This window comes from Periplaneta americana, chromosome 12 (assembly GCF_040183065.1).
Source record: "Periplaneta americana isolate PAMFEO1 chromosome 12, P.americana_PAMFEO1_priV1, whole genome shotgun sequence".
In the NCBI taxonomy this organism is placed as follows: Eukaryota; Metazoa; Arthropoda; class Insecta; order Blattodea; family Blattidae; genus Periplaneta; species Periplaneta americana.
Window position 1 is genome coordinate 162773497 of NC_091128.1, and position 18090 is coordinate 162791586.

Here is an 18090-nt window from a genome sequence, read left to right on the forward strand (position 1 = left end):
CATATTTACTACGTATTGAGCTTCGTGACTGTATATACTAGACTGTGGTATCTTAGTGAAATATAATTTCAAAGACATGTCCCGTGAACAGTTCCGTAGTTATTTGTTACAAGATGAGGTTTGTCTCTTCAGGCTCTTGTGCACAAAGTGGGCTTCAACGATAAGTAGGGTACAGATGTAATACAGATACAGCAAGTAGTGAGAAAACTAAGGTGAGCCATTGTTTTTATCTTTACTTAATTTTGTTCATACCAATTTTTAAAATGGCCTCCTTTTTTAGAAATGTTCTCTAATTATAGATTCCATGTCCTCCTGTAGAATTTCTTCTCATGAACCCTACATAATGTCTATGAATGACATACATCTTCTGGTAAACTGTAGTTATGGCACCATTTGTTGACTCTTTTCAAGCCGAATTTAATACACGTAATAACATGAAGAGTTTCAATTTTCATTCTATTTCACAATTTAAATTTGGACAATTTGGTCAGATTCAGTACAACAAGCGTTCAACATCTGGTGATAAAATCACCACATTGGCAGCACTGTCCACATGGATGGTTTTTGTCTTGAATTTTCGTTTATAAACGATGTTGGCTATTCTGATCGTCATGTAACCAATGACGACTTTGTATTCATTTCTTCAGCTGTAGACTGTAGAGAACTCGAACGCAATAGTGTCGAAAAAATAATAAAGGTTTGTAGTGTGTTCACGAATTCGAACGAGATGATGTGTGAATTATTAATTTAAACCTTGGAATAAAATATGTGTTGTATGGTGTGAAGTTTTATTACACATAAGCATACAACGTTGAAAATACTGAATGTCAGAATTGTTTCGAGTTCTTGACCATACTCATGGGAAAATATGTTTTATAAATACATAAACTATAGTACTTGACGTTCATAGAGTAATTCGTTATTCGAGATGATTCGTAAATGTGTTGCAATTAGAAGTTGTGTGTGTGTGTTTTACACTAGGGTATATACAGGACACAATGTTGCATTGTTAGGTCTGCGTGTTTTCATAAACTACGTACGGTACCAGATTGTCTTTATTTTATCGTTATATCAGAGTAAACTAGTCTAGTAATGTCTTTTTAATTGTTGCAGAGGTAAATAGCAATTTGAAAATATTATACATTGCCAAAATTCCAATAAATGTTCTTTAGAACGTACTGTTGTAAAATGGTACAGTTATTGTATGTGGGGTATACCTAATTCAGATTTTGGAAATAAGATACAACGATAAACATTGTTCTGCTTAGTCAAATAGCAGGAATAAGATTATTAAAATTTCAGTATACTGATACCTAACTGACAACAATTATCTTAAAATACTAAAAGAGCAGATTTGTCTGTGTTTGTGGAATGCGCATCATCATGCTTACGAAAAGGCACTTTTCAGTGCCAGTAATTTGTTTTGTGTGCACAAGGCTGGAGTTTTGGATTAAGAGGAAAAGGAAGATATCCGTGTTCAGAAATGTATCCATATTATGCTATAAAATATGATATCGTAGGCCTACCTTTCTTCAAACAGAACTGTTATGATTTCTAACTGTTCTCTGTATCTAGTTCAGTATGGTCATGGTAGTTTGTCATTGTCTAAGTTTTTTGATTCAGGACAGTTTGACTTTAGTTAGTTCTTGAATTTGTGCCCTGGACCAAAGAACAGTTATTAATAGAATTTTTTATATTACAGAAAAACCCTTCAGAATAGGCCTATTCTAAGTGCATAAATACCGCGATCGCCAAAATTTACCATTGTATTGTATTTATTAACATTCCATGGTATTCATACATGCTTACAGCTAGAATATGGAACAAGTCAAAAAACTTAATACTATTATAAAATCTTAATTTATAGTCACAGTCTAGATGAAATATATATATATATATATATATATATATATATATATATATAGACGAGATTTACAATATAGTCTACTAGTACAACACAGAGTTTTAGTATCAATTTCATGAAGTGTTATTGAATGTCATGAATTCACCTACAGAATAGAAGGCGTGAGAAATTAGGTACTTCTTTAATTTGGCCCTAAATAATTTTATGTTTTGAGTTTCATTTTTTTATATCGATAGGGAGGCTATTACAAATTTTTACTGCCATATAACGCACTCCTTTTTGATAGCATGATAGACTTGCCAATGGAGTATGAAAGTCATTTTTTTTACGTGTATTTATGCTATGAACTGTTGAATTAGTTACAAAGTTTTCACGATTACATACGAGGAAGATTATTAATGAAAAGATATACTGACAAGCCATGGGCATTATTTGTAGTTTTTTAAAAATAGTCCTACACGATTCCCTAGATTTGGCACCTGCTATTATTCTAATTATTTTCTAATTATTATTGTCTTTTATTAAATAAAAGACAATGGCAATGTGATCAATCTCTCAGCATACAGTAGGCCTACATTGTGATTAGCTAGGGTATACCGTAATGGTGACAAAAAATTGCATTTTATAAATGATTTAGCAAAATTCAATCTATTGCTCATTTATAGCTTGTTAGGTTCTAGAGCCCGGACAAGAAGTTGTGGCATCAGCGCGAGGGACGCAATTTAGTTCGTTTGCTTGGACTCGCCCACACACTCAACTGGAGGGGTGTTGGGTTAGTTGGTTACTAGCAGTCCGAGTGTTCAGATCGTTCTGCTACTACCGCTATTGCTAATACTGAAAACATTGTCCTTCTGAGCGCCCTCATTATGGCATTGTCTAAGGTGTGAAATCATAGAGTAGTTCATAGTCAGGGACATGAAATAGAATACAATGTATGGAAATTCATGTCAGAAGAAGCTGTAAATGAAATACCAATTCCATTGAAAAGCGTGTACTGGCTGCCACTGGTATTTCAGAGTGAACCTTGGCAAAAATCAGGAAAGAAGGGGAAAATGTTGAGGCAGGAACAGCAGATTCTTTCTCCAGTCAGGAAAAATCACACCCGAAGAAGAATATTGTTGCAGCTGTAGACAGTTTTGAGGAGGAAGTCATAAGAAGACTCATCTATAATTTCTACACTACGCATAAGCAGAGGCCGACTCTGTAATCTCTTTTTCCAAGAATGGATATCAGTGTATGATTATGTGAAGAAAGTAGAGAACAATTACGTTGAAAGTAAGCACGTGATGGACAGTATTTTGGAGAACATTTCCATAAACTAGGGACATCTGATTCCAGCACAGATCAGTCGTCTGATTTGGACGGAGAATAAAAATATAAATATGGAATAGCGGGCGTAATTCCATTAGGTACCTTCGGACTCTTGAGTAGGAAAGTGGTGATACTAAGGTAAGACGAATTTTTTTAGAAAGAGATGAAACGGATATGCCTGCCGCTCTGAGCTTGAGAACCTTAACCCAAACAACCCCCACTCCTCTACCCTGCTGGGCGACAATTTAAAACTTCGCGCAGGTTGATGCCATAACATCTCGTCTCAGCTCTACTTCGTAACTGGACAAACCACTTTTTAGATATTATTTTTAAGGCAGGGATAGACAAACTGCAAAATTTTCAGGAGCCAGCACATTTTGCCCATACATGCAATAAGAAAATCATTCGTGCTAAGATAAAGATACATTGACTAAAATATGGTACATAATATTAAATATCTATGCAATATAAACGCACGCTAACAGAGACTTTCTGTGCTCTTCGCTGAAGCTATATATAGTGACAATTATCTTGAGATGCTCAAGAAAGCACACTCCAACTTGTTCATATGGCTGCTTTGTTAACATTGGCTATACTGTTAGTCGTAGCTACAAAAAATAAATCAAAGTCTTACAAATTTTTTAACTCTCAAAAAAATAAGGCGACACATAAAAATGTTTAATGCGCCATGGCTACCAGTTGCCCAGGATTTGTCTACCCCTGCTTTAAGGTGTATTTTCTTCACATGTTAAGGCTTTAGCTGTTACTAATACGTAAAAGTTTCTTAAAAATAATTATACCTGTAAAACTGTAGTATGTCATGACAACCTCTTTTTGTTATTTTTCTTTCAAAAATTTCTATATTTCATGGTTTTTGGGAGACGAAAATTACTGATAAACGGCGGAAAACACAGTTACGATTTCTAAAACCTCGTGAAATATTAGAAATTCCAAATTTCAGATGGCTGAAAATGGATAATTGTACGAAAAATCTATATGAACGCCAATTATTATACTTAACGAAAAAGACATTGCCACAATTTCACAATCTTAGAATCATATGGACTTTTGGTCACTGGAGAACCACATTCTACCACGAAATAGGTAAAATCACAAAAATCAAATAAACACAAAACAAACTTTTTATTGCTGGAGCGTCACTTTTTAGCCATAAATAAATGCGTCCAAACTGACATTAACTTCGAAAATACGATTTTTATATTCTGTTGGCGTTGTCATGAAGGGTAAAGGCTGGTTCACAATAAACTGGGAATGGAAACTACAACGGAAATACATTTATTTTAACATAATTTCCGTTCTCATTCCCGTTGTTGTTTCCATTCCCGGTTTATTGTGAACCAGCCTTAACATAATTACAATTACACCTTATAATTTACTGATAAGTTTCAGAAATGAAAATAGTGTGAGGTGAATAGAAACTTGTAAACTACTGCACAGGGTTGTTTGTGCTCTAATCAGCGTAACTTAGATTAAATTTTGTTAATATTAATAACTGAGTTAATGTGACTTCAGGAGATACCATACCACGATGTCGACTAGTGTGACAAGGATAACGAGAGCTGTTAAGAAGCTTGAGAAGCCTCGTCCTTTAAAAATATCAGGAAACCACAATCGGCTGTCAACCATTGACGGCAGATTGAATTCTGGTGAGTATCAAACTTCAAACTTGTGTTCTTTAAGAAGCAGTTGTACTGACTTTGAAATTGGCTGCATATTAGTGAAACCAGACAGTTGATCCCTGATGGAAGAATGTGGTAGCTAGTCTGTAAGTTCTGAGACACACTACAGCTCATGAAGGCCTACAGCAATTTTATAATTATGGGCAGGACAGTTTTACAGAATTAGTTCTATTTATTTGGCTTGAGTTCATTGTTATTTATATTAATAATTTCTGGCCATGACGACAATCCAGTGAAGATTTCAAATGCATCAGTCCGATCACAGCTTTCGTGATTCAATTAATTGGATTTATCCGTGACATAGAAGAATATAGAAGGCCGTGATCTAAGCAGTATTCTGTTCTCGGAGTGTTATTTTAGCATCCCTAGATTAAAATTCTGCCTGTAAGCACATTTTTCTACTTTGAATTTGAACATTTATTCACGTGAATGGCCCTGTTAGAAATGATAAAGCACAGTAAGTTTGCAATGACGTATTACTTGTTTTCGTATTAAAATGTCGTTTACATGTGATTATGTTTCAATGAACAAGAAAAGTTGTTTCTAACTATTGCTTACATTTTCTTTCAGTTGAGGACATTATGGCCCTAGCTGACAGCGTTTCTATGCACTTGGCAAATGCCAATTTTGATCAGATGTTGCGCGTGAATATAATATCACTTTGCAACACTCTTAAGGTATTTGGACAGCAGCTGGAAACAATTTACAAAGGTACAACTAATTTTGGAATTATATTTGATTTGAATATCTGTAAAATTACATCTCCAACCGAAAAACCAGAAACTAAACACACTAGGATAATACGAAATATGTTGTTGTTTTCTAATGCTAGGCGTTTGACAATAAAGTCATTTGGCCTCTTGCACTCCAATATTTTTCAAAGATATTGTCGTGATTAGCCACTGAAGCATAGATTTTAAGGTGTTCCGAATCCATTTTTTGGTTTGAGTTGCACAATGGGCAGTTAGGGGACTGATATATTCCAATTCTATGCAGGTGTTTAGCTAAACAGTCATGGCCTGTTGCCAATCTAAATGCAGCTATAGACGATTTGCGTGGTAAATCGGGAATTAACTGTAGATTATGATGCAGAGAGTTCCATTTTTTCCTTTGAGATACAATACGAAATATACACGCACACAAAAACAAACCCGTATCAAATCCTCAACACACAATTCAATTTCAGAACACAGACACTTTTTGACTCCACATTATAGTACACAAAAACACACCCACAGGAAACACAGTCAGAAGGTGTGAAGATTGAGTTCTGATGATGACCCACCAGCCGAAACTAGTCAACAAGATAACCTAATTATAGGTTAACAACTGCCAAAACGCCACTGTAGGGGGTTACTAAACCTTACCGCTGTGCTGGTTGTGGAGTCTTCATCCATTAATCTGAACCATTGTCGCACTGATTGACAAGTCATCTGATGCATCACTGCTGTCAGTTAAACATTCTCCTAATGAAATTATTCTGTCAGTGTCACTGTCTAACTACAACAGTATTGTTCTTAATTATTTTTAAGGTGATAACACATTTCTTCCACTTGTCGTTCCCATATTCTGTGAAAAGGCAGTGACAGAATCATTCCTTTATGTCAGGCGTCTCAAGGCCAACGCATAAAAGTTGTTACAGAGAGCAAGTGTAGATAGCGTAGTAGGCTGAAGAGATAAGCGCAGTACCTGAAGATAGCCGATCGTTGATTCATGTTACAAGCATGAGCAAGCTAAATGTAGCTGATGCGGGAGAAATGCCTCAAAGCTGCACTTTTGAGTAGTACTGTCACAATAGACGGTTGTTTTCGGAAGGAATTTCTTAAGTAGTTTGCAGTAATAATAATAATAAATTTATTTTCTAATTATATATCAATAAGTAAAAAGAAGACATCTGAAGCTTGAAGAATTAAACATGTTACGTAATTATTTAAGCACAAGGAACTGGCCACCCAACCCAATTATCTCCTGGCCTAGTTGCCTCATAAGTGACGCCTTGTTGGTATCACTTGTGAGGTTCAGACCTGTCTTCGGACAGTTGACTAAACAACAACAATACTTCATTTCTAGTAAATGGTTTTTGGTGTCTTTCTTTTCTTTTAAGTTTATACTATATTTAATAAAATAAAATTCAACTAAATAATAATAATTAAATTACAATTATTAAACTTGTTTGGTTGTTACAGTACGTATTCTTATGTTATGCCAATATTAATATATTCATTACAATAATAGTTAATAATAGTTACAATAATAGGTTCAGGGTGTTTGAGAATAAGGTGCTTAGGAAAATATTTGGGGCTAAGAGGGATGAAGTTACAGGAGAATGGAGAAAGTTACACAATGCAGAACTGCACGCATTGTATTCTTCACCTGACATAATTAGGAACATTAAATCCAGACGTTTGAGATGGGCAGAGCATGTAGCACGTATGGGCGAATCCAGAAATGCATAAAGAGTGTTAGTTGGGAGACCGGAGGGAAAAAGACCTTTAGGGAGGCCGAGACGTAGATGGGAGGATAATATTAAAATGGATTTGAGGGAGGTGGGGTATGATGATAGAGACTGGATTAATCTTGCACAGGATAGGGAACGCTGGCGGGCTTATGTGAGGGCGGCAATGAACCTCCGGGTTCCTTAAAAGCCATTTGTAAGTAAGTAAGTAATAGTTAATATGTTTCGTAATGTTTCCAATAATTAAAAATATCCAAAACATCTTGTATTTCTTCATACATTTGCCATAATAAGGACATTCTTTCCTCGGAGATGAATACAACATTGTAGCGGTTGCAGGTGTCTATTCAAACGTTGCAGTCAATGACGTCATCTGGAGATACACGAACTGGTCTTGCATCTTGTTCCACTCTTACATTAAAAAAGATAAAGAGGAGGAAGTGTTCCGACAAGGCTTTATTGAGATGTCTGCTTTATGTTAACGGGCTATTTGTTACAAAAATCTAATTGTAAAGACTGAAGACAACTGATTAAACATTTCAGTCTGGCCTTTAAGTAAATGAAACCAATCAAAACAATAAATGCTTATTTTTAAAGCCCTGTTGGGTTTTGAAGATAAATAATGTTTATGTACTCGCGCATTACGTGACGGGCCGCGAGCAGTCAGACATAAACCTTTAACAAGTGATAGTATCTTGTAGACCCATTCTATTAACATGGGTTTTTTTCAACATAAAGTATAATGTATTTATATGGTTTCATACACTGCAACTACCCACTTATCTTTTCAAGAAAAAGAGCTATCATTGATTGATTTTCTACTTCAAAAACATATTTTTTCCGCACTACAACAATAATGATAATAATAATAATAATAATAATAATATTAACAATAACTTGCTTATTTACTTATTACCTCTCATCTTTATGTTGGGAGGTGTTTTCTAAATGGTTCAGTAATTTGTGAAAGACTATATTTTCCTTCTGGACCTCTCACACATTGTGTTGGTAGTTAGTAGATTAATATGATCTGATATTAAAACGTGTTTTGTTTGACAACATGAAATTCATTGCTTTGGCTACCCTATAAATCTATTCTGTTTGGTCACGTGAAATGATTAGTCCGAATTCGGAAAATAGAATACCACTTTGAAATGTATACCCTACTTAAAATACTGGTACATACTCTAAGTCGCTACTGTGCTATTTCCTCTCTTCGACAATTTAATACAAATCTGAACACTAAGAAATGTATTTCTGTCCATTAGCCACTTGTATGTTTCATACCAAGTAGGTCAAGATCTAAAAGTTATATCTTATTTAATTACATTTAACTGAATATAGTGTTGAATTGGAATCACAACGCAACAGAACTGAATTATGTATTGATATTAATATTAGTACCGGTATTACTAATTAATTATTAATTACGTTCAAATTTCACAAGGCTAGTTACTTCCATTTCATCAGATTCCTTCTACTGCAAACCAAAATTATTGCTGCCAACATTACAGTTAGAAAATAACTGCCATTTGTCTTATTTGTCAGTACTCGAAATTCGATACAAAGTTGGTAAAAGAAATTCAACCTGACATCTAGAAAATCACTATAATTCACTAGCATATGTAGTAATAGGGGGAAATGGTTAGGTTTCTCCCTTAGGGTATTGAGTAAGCTGATCTGGATTTATAAATGTGGAATTCTGTCCCTGTCCATTCTCGCTACATGTTGAGTCCAGTTAGTTTTATACTTACTAATTTTTGTAAAAATGGGTTCATTGATTAATTCACTGTGAATGTCTTCATTACGTTTGTAAGCCTACTTGTACAGCTCCTTCAACTTAAGATGCAATCCCAGTCACGGCAGGTGGGCGGACGATAGATCGTTCTCTATAGCGGGAAAACCAAGCGGTGTTGTGTGGCGACAGGCAGGCAGGTGAATGGATAGGCTGGTATTTCAAGCAGGGAAAACCCAGTGGTGTTATGTGACCCAGCATTTAATTAGTGTTAGTTTGTCTTCTTTAAGGTGTGAACAAGTTGGTCAGTTTTAGTTTTCATTTAACATGTTTGGTGAACTGTGTTCTGTTTAAGTTTAAATTTATCATGGTGTTTACCACCATGTGACTTTTGTCTTTGGGGTATGTTACGAGGCGTGTTCTTAAAGTAAGTTCAGTTTTCAATTATAGCCGTCGCATCACTGCAATCGTTATTTTGCGCATGCGTGTTTTCTTCTTCAGTCCTCAGGCAAGCTGTGCATGCAGTTTCAGAGCTTCAGTCCGTGTGTGTGGTTAGTTGTGATCAGTTGAAATGTTTAAAGTGATCGAGCACCCCGCCGACTGTGAGATGCAGTCTGTTATCTGTTTCTTGAATGCGAGAAACATCAAACCAGCTGACACTCATTGTCAACTTTGTGAGGTGTATGGTGATTATGCCATTAGTGATGGAATGGTCAGGAGATGGGGTTAGGAAGTTCAACGAGGGTTGTGTCTCTGTGCATGACGAGCAGCGTACCGGTCGGCCATCTTTGATCAATGACGATTTGGTGCGTGCTGTCGATGGAAAAATTCATGAGGACAGAAGGTTCACAATTTCTTTGCTTTCCTTGAATTTTCCACAAATGTCGCAGAGTGTTCTCTACAAAATTGTGACAGATCGATTACGATATCGAAAATTGTGCTCACGATGGGTACCCAAGATGCTCACCGAGGAACACAAAACCAAACGAGCTTCCAGTGCATTGAGCTTTCTCACACATTACAGTGAGCAAGGCGATGAGTTTCTTGACCATATCGTGACAGGTGACGAGACTTGGGTGTCTCACATGACACCTGAATCGAAGCAGCAGTCCATGGAATGGAGGCACACTGCATCGCCAAGGAAAAAAAAATTCAAACAAACCATGTCAACACGCAAGATCATGTGCACTGTTTTTTGGGACAGAAAAGGAGTCCTACTCATCGAATTCTTGCCTCGTGAAACCATTAATAGAGAAACTTATTGTCAGACCTTGAAGAAGCTCCGTCGTGCAATTCAGGACAAGAGACGTGGGATGTTGACCGACAGAGTTGTGTTGCTTTATGACAACACTCGGCCACACACACAGCTCGTGACACCCAAAATCTCATCTCGAAATTTGGCTGGGAACAAATTGACCATCCCCCTTACAGCCCGGATTAGGCTCCGAGTGACTTTCATCTCTTCCTGCACCTCAAGAAGTTCCTTGGTGGTCAATGTTTTGATGGCGACGATGAAGTGAAAACAGCAGTGCAGGAGTGGTTCGCATCGCAATTCTACAATGAGGGGATAGAAAGACTTGTGCCACGACTCGATAAATGCCTCAATAATGGTGGAGATTATGTTGAGAAGTAATTGAAGTGTGGGGAATACAATGCAACAAAAATGGTTTGTAAATATCTTCCTGTTTACTTACTACACCCTTTTGGAACTTACTTTAAGAACACGCCTCGTAAAACATAAAGTGTATGATGAACAATCCTTATACATTAGAGAAACTTCAAGAAAATATTCAGGCCATAATCTCCAGCATTTCAAGGCAGGAATTGGATCGTGTATTTCAGCATCTTCTTCTCCTGTGTGAGCGTTGTATTGAAGCTGGTGGAGGTCATTTTGAACATCTTATGTCTTAAGATAAGGAAGTAAACAACATTAAATTAATTTTACAGAAGATAAACTGACACTAAATACGGGTAGAAAGAATGCATGCTGGGCCACTTAGCAGTTCAATTACCACACAGCGGTGCTGGGTGTTACTGCTTGAGAGTACTGCCTGTGCCTGGGTTGCATCTTAAGTTGGAAGGTGCTGTATTTAGCTGTTTTCTTTAAAAGTTTAATTTCTTTTGCTGTGGTTCTTGTTTTGTCTCGGTTGTTTGAAAGTCCAGTAATGTATCTCGATTCATTATCCTAAGTAATTAATAAGTGAACAGTTTTGCGGGTAAATTTATACATAAAGCATATCAGGTCACAATAAAAAATGAATGTTTATGATTTCACACTAGATCAGTTGGACCGAGTGTTTATGGCATTCCGTAATGGCTGCAGAGATGACCGACTGGACTATTTGTCTCGAGTTCATCTGTTGGAAGTCATAGAACTACGAGCCACCAACTGGCAGAACTGTGACAACGTTACTGCATACTATAAAACAAAGATTACTACTGAGGTAACATCCTATGTATATTTAAATTTAACCCTCCTGCTATCAATGTTTATTACAACTTACTAATAATACCAAAGGGGGGCAATACAATTACCTCCATTAAAATCATATTTGGAATATTTAACAATTTGTGTACTATTGACTGTAGACCTCCAGAAAATGTAAAAATATAAAATAATTGTCCTACCTATTTTTAAAATACCTGGTGGCTCAAAAGTCCCATTCCATATCGTTGAAAATATACACCAAAATTAAAGAACTTTATATATGTTACTGGTGACTAAGATAACACACTGGTATACAGTAAGTTTAATGTATTTCAAGATAAACTCTTCAACGCTATATAGTTTTGACATGGTGGAAAACATAGCTTCAAGCTATGAATGTCACAGTACTGTAACATAAATTGGCACTACCTATAGCTACTATTAATTATTTCTAACAAAATAACTTTTAGAATAACAGTAACCATACCGTAACATACAATAAAAATATGTTGTTGTTGTTTTCTAATGCCAGGCATTTGACATTGAAGTCATTTGACCTCTTGCACTCCAATATTTTTCAAAGATATTATCATGACCAGCCACTGAAGCACAGATTTTGAGATGTTCACGAATCCATTTCTTGGTTTGAGTTGCACAATGGGCAGTTAGGGGACTGATATATTCCAATTCTATGCAGGTGTTTGGCCAAACAACCATGGCCTGCTGCCAATCTAAATGCAGCTACAGACGATTTTCGTGGTAAATCGGGAATTAACTGTGGATTTTGATGCAGAGAGTTCCATTTTTTCCCTTGGGATTGTGTTATTAAATTTTGTTTGTTGAAGTCTAAGTATGTAGATTTAATAAATCTTTTCACAGAGTAATGCGTAGATTTAGTAACAGGTCTGTAAGTAGCAGTGCTGTCCTTCTTTGCTAAAGCATCCGCATTCTCGTTTCCCAGGATTCCACAATGGGATGGTATCCATCGGAATACAATTCTTTTATTGAGTGATATTAATTGAGAGAGCATTTTAGTTATTTCTGCTGTTTGAGATGAAGGTGTGTGTTTAGAGACTATTGATAGAATAGCTGCTTTGGAGTCTGACAATATAACTGCATTCCTGAATTTATTTATGTGGCATAGAAGATTCCTGAGACTTTCCCTTATTGCAATGATTTTACCATCAAAACTTGTTGTTCCATATATATATATATATATATATATATATATAAAAATTGAAAACCAAAGGTCATGATAATATAAATAACAGTATCAATAATGATATAAATAATACAAGGCTACTGGCGTAGCTCAGTCAGCTAAGGTACTGACCTGAGACGATTTGGAGTTGCGCTCAGTCGCAGGTTCGATTCCCGCTTGGACTGATCTGATTGGGTTTTTTCCGAGGTTTTCCCAACCTTAAGGCAAATGTCTATGGCGAATTCTCAGCCTCATTTCGCCAAATATCATCTTGCTATCATCAATCTCATCGACGCTAAATAACCTTGTAGTTAATACAACGTCGTTAAATAACCAAGTAAAATAAAACGAAATAACATAATAAAATAATTTGGAATCAGACAAACTCAGAAATGAAGAAAATTAAGCTACAGATTGAACTTAATATCCTGGAATTTTCATGACAAATGTAATAATAATAATAATAATAATAATAATAATAATAATAATAATAATAAACAGTTATTATTTGTTTAATTATGTGTTCTATTGAAAACTTCTTCAGACAAAAATTCAGAACTAAAGGTATCAAGATATACGAATTTCTTTGCTAAACTAACTTAATCCTAGCAGTTATAAAAATGGAGCAAAAAGAGAAAAGAATTTTTTTTATATAAAGTACTTATCCACAAAATAATGTCTCCAGTTAAATATTATACTAAACAAGAACTGTAATAAGAAAAATAAAAAAAAATTAAAAAGGAACATGAATATTAAACAGTTTGCTTAATTTTATTCTTAATTTTATCAAAATTAAAATTACTTAGGTCTGAATTTATTATAGCTATTATAGCTCGTAACTCTGTGATTTAGCCTAGTGGTTGTCTGACATTCGAGTTCAGCTAGAACACATGTCAGATTTCTTCTGGTAGAATAAACATGCGATTCTTCTTTATATTTTTGACGATTTTTATGATAATATTTTAATAATGTATATTTATATACAGTGTGTCCCTAAATGATTATCAAGATTTCAAAGTTGTTTAATTCCTTTACTTGCAATATATAAGAACAAACCTTACATGGGAATAAACAGCACTCTACGAGTTTTCATGCAGTACCTTGTAAGTGTTCAGTGTGAGCACTATTTGTCACACAGCAGACATCCAGCCAATAGTCAGCATGTCTGGAGTGATAGACTCAACAGCAGCAACAATTCTTCTTCTCAACTCTGGCAGGTCGGGAGGAACACATGGTCCTTCATTTACCCCTATAGAAAGAAATCACTTGGAGTGAGGTAGGGTGACTGTGAACTATGTATGATAGCTGCTCTCACATTCTCGACTCTTTCGTTGGACACACGTGGACATCCTGAACTCTTCCCTTTACAGATGCATCGAGTCGTTTCAAACTGTCTATACCCTAGATAGATGAATGTTGTTATCAGATGGAGGAAGAATAATTCTTAATTGCCACCAGAAAGCTTCCTATACACAAACCAGAGACTTGCACTTCGCAAATTGCAACACAGAAAACTTATGCACGGGAGTCACCAGTTTGTAAATCTGATGCTGTGTTGCAACAATGATGAGAAACAAACGCTGCGAACATATGATACGAAACTTTCACAGCTCTTATTTCATTACATGTAGGAAATACACGTCCACTTTGGTTTGTAAAGTCATATCAATCACTGAAATCTTGATAATCATTTAGAGACACCGTGTGTTTGTTCAATTTGAAAAACATTAAAATCAGAGTAAATAAAATTTGTTGGATAATCAACAGACTTCTTCAGGCAAATTTTAATTATCTGCTTTAGAAGCAGTATCAGTGGAGAAAGTGTAAATTTTGTTTTTCTTCATCCAATTATACCCGATTGGATGACAGAGTGAATTAAACCTGTGTAAACTAATCACAGAATAAACTGTGGGGATATAAGAACGAAAAATAACAAAATTATAAATTGTTTTACAAAGTCTTTTGTATTGTATATTTTTCAACTTCTCAAAGCTACAATGCTGATGTAAGATTTATGGAATACAATAAATTAAATGAAAATAAACAAATTATCTTATGTATATATCATGTAATTGAAGAGTGTCCAGGGGAAAAACCAATGAGTTCAAAATGATCGATTTTCTGTGTTTTTTTTTAATGTATGTAATAGCTCATGTAGGTGTAGTTTTGTATTGTTTAAGTGTGTGTGTGTGTGTGTGTGTGCGTGCGTGCGTGCGTGCGTGCGTGCGTGCGTGCGCTCTGGATTTAACAATGAAGTCATCATCCTTCTTGTTTCCCAATATTTTGATGGAAGGTCCACAAATGTCCTAAGAGTTTCACAATTAGCCAGGTGCTCCATCTCCATGTCCTCTTCTCTGGTGCACAGTAAGCATTTACGTGAATTCAGTACTCCAATATGATGGAAGTGTTTACTGAGGCAATCATGACCAGTAATCAATAGACATCGGATTTTTAGGCACTAAAAATTGCAGTTTTAGGCGCCTAAAATAAGCTCAAAATTTGTAAAATTAGGCTCTATTTTAATGAAAATAGGCATTTTAGGCACATCAAGGTATCATACTTATTTCTTTCACTGAAATTTTTAGTTATACATTAAAATACGCACAAAAAAGTATGTTTGAACATTAAAAAAGAATATTATATTATATTTATAAACGTAGCTGCACAAATTTAATATATTGAAACTAATGAAATAATGATTATTGATATCAAGATTACTCATTTTAAGTTATTGAAATTCAGTTCCATGCTCAGACTTTATTATAATTATCTGCACAGTACACCACCAAAATTTTTTCTAAATTCTCCACAGTTAACCTTTGCCTTTTGTCACTGAGAATCATTTTGAAAGCAGAAAAACTTCTTTCAACCGAAACTGATGTGAGAGGCGCAAATTTTAAATTAGGTACAATAGAAACATCAATACTTACTGGAACATTTACACTTTCCCCCGATATCACTCTTGATACTTTTTCCAACAATGAAAATCCTACATTCTTATTTAATACGTTGTCCCACTTATTTTTAACTTTTTTCCCAGTTTCGCCCAAAGCAGAATGCATGTTCACTTGAGCTTCCTTTACTATTGCTATTTGGCTACAAAGAGATTGTTTTTCACGTTCTAATTGTTCAATGCTTGCAGGTATGAAAGAAAAGTTCGATGTTATGTAGGCAATATCGTTTTTCACTCGTGAGTCATTCAGACAATCTTTTACTGCTTTCACACACGCTGCACTATCAGTTTCAGGTAATTTATCAATAACTGTGACCACTTCTTTAAAATACTTCACTGACTGAATCCAGGTTCCCCATCGTGTAACAACCGGCTGAGGTGGGAGTGGGATATCTGGAAAGTTCTCTCTGAATATTGAAATCCTGGATGGGGCTTTACAAAAACATTTTTTTTGTGTTAGAAATAAACGAATTGACAAGAGGAAATTCATTCCGGATTGTTTCAGAAACCCTGTGAAGGCCATGTGCTAGACAGGTTACATGCGTGAGGTTAGGATAAAATGTTTTAAGAAGTGGAGCTGCAGCAACCATGTATGAGGCAGCATCAGTACAAAACAACAGAACTTTAGAATCGTCTATATTACCTGAGTATAAAGACTGTAGGCCTTTATTTACAAAATAAGCAATGGCATGGCTATTCACTTTCGAAAGTTCCTTAACACATACGAGGTGTGGAATCGAAGGTCCATCAGGACTAAGTTTTCCTACTACCATATTTGCTATATACCTATTCATAGGATCTGAGGTTTCATCCACAGAGACCCATATGTAAGAATCACCTATATCCTCCCAAATGGAAGCTAAAGTTTCATTGTATATTCTGTCTAAGTAATTTTTTCTTAGGGTGGACTCAGATGGGATATTTTGTTTGCAGTATTTTTGTAAAAACTGTCTTAAAACCGGATTTTCAATTGCATTCCAGGGAATGTTAGCAGCAACAAACGCTCTGGTTAAATCAGCATAGAAATTGCTGCTGAGATTGGATGAAGTAGGCTGTGTTAGTAAAGTTTGTTGCAGTTGATTTTTCTGCTGAGCTTTAGCCTTATGAGCCGCTCCTTGCACATGCTGCTTTAGGTGGCACTTCTTTTCTTGCGAAATCTAAAAATGTAAAGTAAACTGAAATAAAATAAAATCCTAATTGTTGTATTGCCGTATTTCTATCACAAAGTTAGTGGGTTCGAACAATCAAAATTTTAATGACCTGCAAATACTTTAACTATCGGAATTTAAAAGGTTAAAGTGTAGTGGTCTTAAAAAGAATTATACCTCAGGATAGCTCAGTCAATGTATAAATATTATAGGCCTACTCATTAAAATTAATAGAATTTATATATTTCAGCTATTGTTACATACCTGTTTGCTACAAATCTTGCAGAATATTATTTTTCCATCATAAGTGAATTCTGAATAATCTGTTAGCCATTGCCGGATCAATGTAGATTTTGCACTTATATTTTTTGGCATTATCGCGTTAAGCTTCACAGGAAAACGTCCTACCGCTCAAAACTTCTCAACACAAATAAGGTGAGGGAAAGAGCAACTGTTAACGAGCATTCAAATGAACCGTTGTTATTGAGATTCAATTGGACAAAAATACAAAGTTCCACTTATTGTTGCATTTCCTGGTAGTGTTAACACTAGGAGGGCCATTCTTTTAAATATTTTGTAACGGTTTACCCTACTAATTCGCAGTTTTACGACTTTTCATAAATATTTCAAAAACACTCTTTCTCCAAAAATTGTGATTTTATGACACTCTGAAGGGCAGTACAGCTAATCGGTTTCAGACCGAAAACAGTCATTTTTATAGTATAGTATATCTCTGAATCGGTAGCAGCACATGTTGTGATTGTTGCGTGCTTCAAAACTAGGTTGGTTCTTTGTCGGCATTTATGCCTCCAAACATGTTAAATTCGGTGAAATCTATTGCGAGTGTCGTGAGATTCAAAACATTTTGTTTCCTTTATCAATGGTTTCATGGCCGGTGTGAAGCAAACTTTCCACTTTTTAAATGCCTTAAATTTCGCAGTGAATGCATGTATAAATTATAAAAAGTAAGAGTAAAATGCGAAACTTTACAGTGAGTTAGGCATTTTTAGGCGAATATTAACGAATTAGGCTCTAATAACCGTTTTAGGGCATTTTAGGGCACTATAAAACTCTTTGAATACTTTTCAATTTCCATGAAACACAAATATTAATAATTATTTTTACTTTTCTCCTAAAGAAACAAAATAGGCATTTGCCCTAGAATCCGATGTCTGGTAATCAATCTAAACATGGCCACGGCAGATTTTCGAGGTAGATCAGAAATTAGTTTTGGATCTTTGAATGATTCTTTCCATTTTGAATTTTGATGTTTTGCCTGTTCGCTGTAACTTATT

General features: G+C 35.3%; 1 protein-coding gene across 4 annotated transcripts in view; it reads left to right on the forward strand.

Annotated features, from left to right (window-relative positions):
• mxt (Eukaryotic translation initiation factor mextil) overlaps positions 1-18090 on the forward strand; it is a 69733-nt gene continuing 51643 nt past the window's right edge. For 2 of the 4 annotated variants that reach the window (XM_069842454.1, XM_069842457.1), the window contains exons 1-4: positions 3457-4279; positions 4709-4842; positions 5446-5586; positions 11346-11509. In XM_069842454.1, coding sequence (XP_069698555.1) covers positions 4236-4279; positions 4709-4842; positions 5446-5586; positions 11346-11509 — 483 coding nt within the window. In that variant the 5' untranslated portion in view covers positions 3457-4235. Of the gene's footprint in view, positions 213-576; positions 698-3456; positions 4280-4708; positions 4843-5445; positions 5587-11345; positions 11510-18090 lie in introns of those variants that run through there. The other 2 variants (XM_069842456.1, XM_069842455.1) reach the window with 2 other exon arrangements.